At 51.1% G+C, this 2,571-nt stretch overlaps 1 protein-coding gene across 1 annotated transcript; it reads right to left on the reverse strand.

The window, feature by feature from the left end:
• Window positions 1–1,771: 1,771 nt before the first annotated feature.
• Window positions 1,772–2,296, reverse strand: LOC128590476 (allograft inflammatory factor 1-like). The gene has a single exon (XM_053597800.1). The coding sequence runs from the start codon at window positions 2,222–2,224 to the stop codon at window positions 1,772–1,774; it is 453 nt and encodes a 150-aa protein (XP_053453775.1). The 5' UTR covers window positions 2,225–2,296.
• Between the last annotated feature and the right edge of the window lie 275 nt (window positions 2,297–2,571).

Raw genomic sequence — 2,571 nt, forward strand, 5'->3', positions numbered from 1 at the left:
GATCGAGACCAGGGCCCTAGGGGCTGCAACAATTCTTACCCTATCTTGGGCTCAGCTATGCTCCCCAAGAGCAGGGTAGTTGCAGGGTAGTTGCAGTCACCCCTATATCCTGCTCCTTCCTAATGTTCATCTCACTGTCATTGTCTGGGTCTGACTTTGCCAATAGACTCTAAATTCCATGAGTCCATTTCACTGCTGGATCCTTAACTCTTGGCCTATGACAGGTGTTTAATAAATATGTTCAGTGAATAAGTGGGTCTAAGTCTTGAGCAGGCAGAGTAAAAGCCTCTAGAACACAGGTAGGGTACTGGCTGAACTTTCTGCTCAGCCAACAAGGGGCCGAGTCTGGCATTTTCCTATGTGGTTTCTGATAGGCAACTCTCTGAAGCTCAGCCAAGAAACTGTAGGAGAGGTAGAAGTGCAGAAGGAGGCTGCCCTTACCAAAACTCTGATGCCCAGAGGCACTGGGGAGGGCAGGTCATAGTCCAGGGCCTTCAGTGAGAGGGAAGCCTTCCCTAGGTGCTGACCTAGGTGACCACCCCTCCCCCCTTGCCCCTGTGTTCATGAGGCAGCCCAGGGTGGAGCTGAGGTGTGAGCAGCGAACCTGAATATCTGGGCTCTAGTCCAGGCTCTTCCCTGGCAAAGCACTTAATCCCAGTGGACTACCACAGTTTCCTTCCCAATGAAGTGAGAGGACTAACCTAGTTAACCTTCAGAGGTGATTAGGGCTCTAAAATTCTAGAGTCCATAAGAAAGGACACAGCTGATCCCAATCTAATTTCCAAGCTCAAAGTTCTGAGTGATTTGGGATGAGTGAAAGTAGACATAGCACACTTCAGGATGATACGGAAGGACTTAAGACTTGTAATAGGTAGTAAATACCTGTGAATAAATGACTCAATGAATGAATGTAGTGTGTAGGTTAGAAAAGCCAATGAGAGGAGTGTAGTCAGATTCTACACCAACTGGGACGAGAAGGGCAACTTATTTTTCAGCTCTTGGCTGAACAGTGGTGCTGACTTTTTGCAGGCATGTTTTGCCCCTTGTTTTTCCATCCTGCTGCCCTCAGCATCTATTCACAAGCTAGGACTGCACCAAGCTGAATCTTCCCCAAAGACCCTAGGCCTCATGTCTACCTCCAAACCCCTTTGCTGCTCCAGCAAGGGCCTGTGGGGCTGCATGATCCCTCCCCGCAAGCTGCTCATAAAGGTGTGGTCAGGGAGGGGTTCCTTCCCACCTTCAGTCACATCACTGAAGCTGAGAAGTGTGCCTGGGGGATCAGCTGAGGCAGTGAGCACCTAGTGGCCAGGTCCTTGGTGACCTCAGAGTGCTGGAACCATGGAGACGTCAGAGGCCTAATGAGGCCCCGCATCCTTGTCCCTACCCTGGGGTCTTCTGAAAGTGGAACTGAGGTCCTCACCAGGGCCTGAACTTAGCCCAGAGACCTCTGGAAGGATGGGCAAGTGTGGAGAACACAGGCTTCCAGCCTCCCTGCCCTGGCCCTGGCAGACCTGGCTCCCTCCAGGTTTTGTTTGATGTCAGCCCTTCTGCACAGAGAGGGGAGAAGAGGGAAAGAAGAAAGGGAGGGGACCCAAGGTTCAGGATCCCCCAACGAGAGCCCCTCTAAGGGAGATAATCTGTGCTTTTCAAAGACATTAATGAAAACACAAACACAGGAACACCAAACAAACAAGTATGACAAATTAAAATGAGTCAAGAAAGTCAAGGAGCAGAAGGGCAGGAAGGTGGGATGGGGGCCCAGACGGGGTCTTCAGGGTAGGCTAGCAATGTCTCTCTCTGGAGGGGGGCCCGTTGACTTGGGGCTGCTCTCCTTGGTTTTTCCTTCAAACATCATGACTAGCTTGAGGACGGCTGGCCGTTTCGTCAGCATCATCTTCACAAAGTCTCGGTAGGAAATGGTGTCGTTGACCACACCCGTCACCTCTGAGATCATCTTCTTCATCTCCAGGTGGGTCTTGGGGACGCCAAGCTTCTCCATCATTCTCTTTAAAGACATGAGGTCAATCTCGCCTTCGTTGTTCAGGTCAAACTCCATGTACATCTCTTTGAAGGCCGCGAGCTGTTCCTGCAGGTTCTCTTCATCACCGCACTTCTGGTTACAGAGAAACTCTTGGTTGATCTCGGCCAGTCTCCTCTCCTGCTGGGCTTTGAGCAAGCCAAACGCCTTTCCTCCTTGGAACCTGTTGTTGAGCGCAACCGACATGGTGAGCACTGACTCCTGCTCGAGACTCGCGGCCTTGGCAAGAGGGTGACGCGGAGGGACAGGTGACCAGTCCGAGCTGGGAGCTCTGAGCTCCGGCTGCAGGTGGCGTCAGGAGGTGGGAGTGGCGGGAGGCCAAGCTACTGAGTTTTGTATCTGCAAATTTCCTTATGAGTTCTAATCATTTCTGGGGGATGGATTTAGTTTTCTCTAAATAAAATATTGTATCATCTGCAAAGGATAATTGACGTTTCCTTTCCAATGGGTATGTCCTTTGTTTCTTTCTCTTGCCTGATTGGCCTGGCTCGAACTGTTGAATAACAGTGGTGGGAGCGGGCACTCTCGTTCCA

The sequence above is a fragment of the Nycticebus coucang genome, chromosome 7, assembly GCF_027406575.1.
Source record: "Nycticebus coucang isolate mNycCou1 chromosome 7, mNycCou1.pri, whole genome shotgun sequence".
Lineage (NCBI taxonomy): Eukaryota > Metazoa > Chordata > Mammalia > Primates > Lorisidae > Nycticebus > Nycticebus coucang.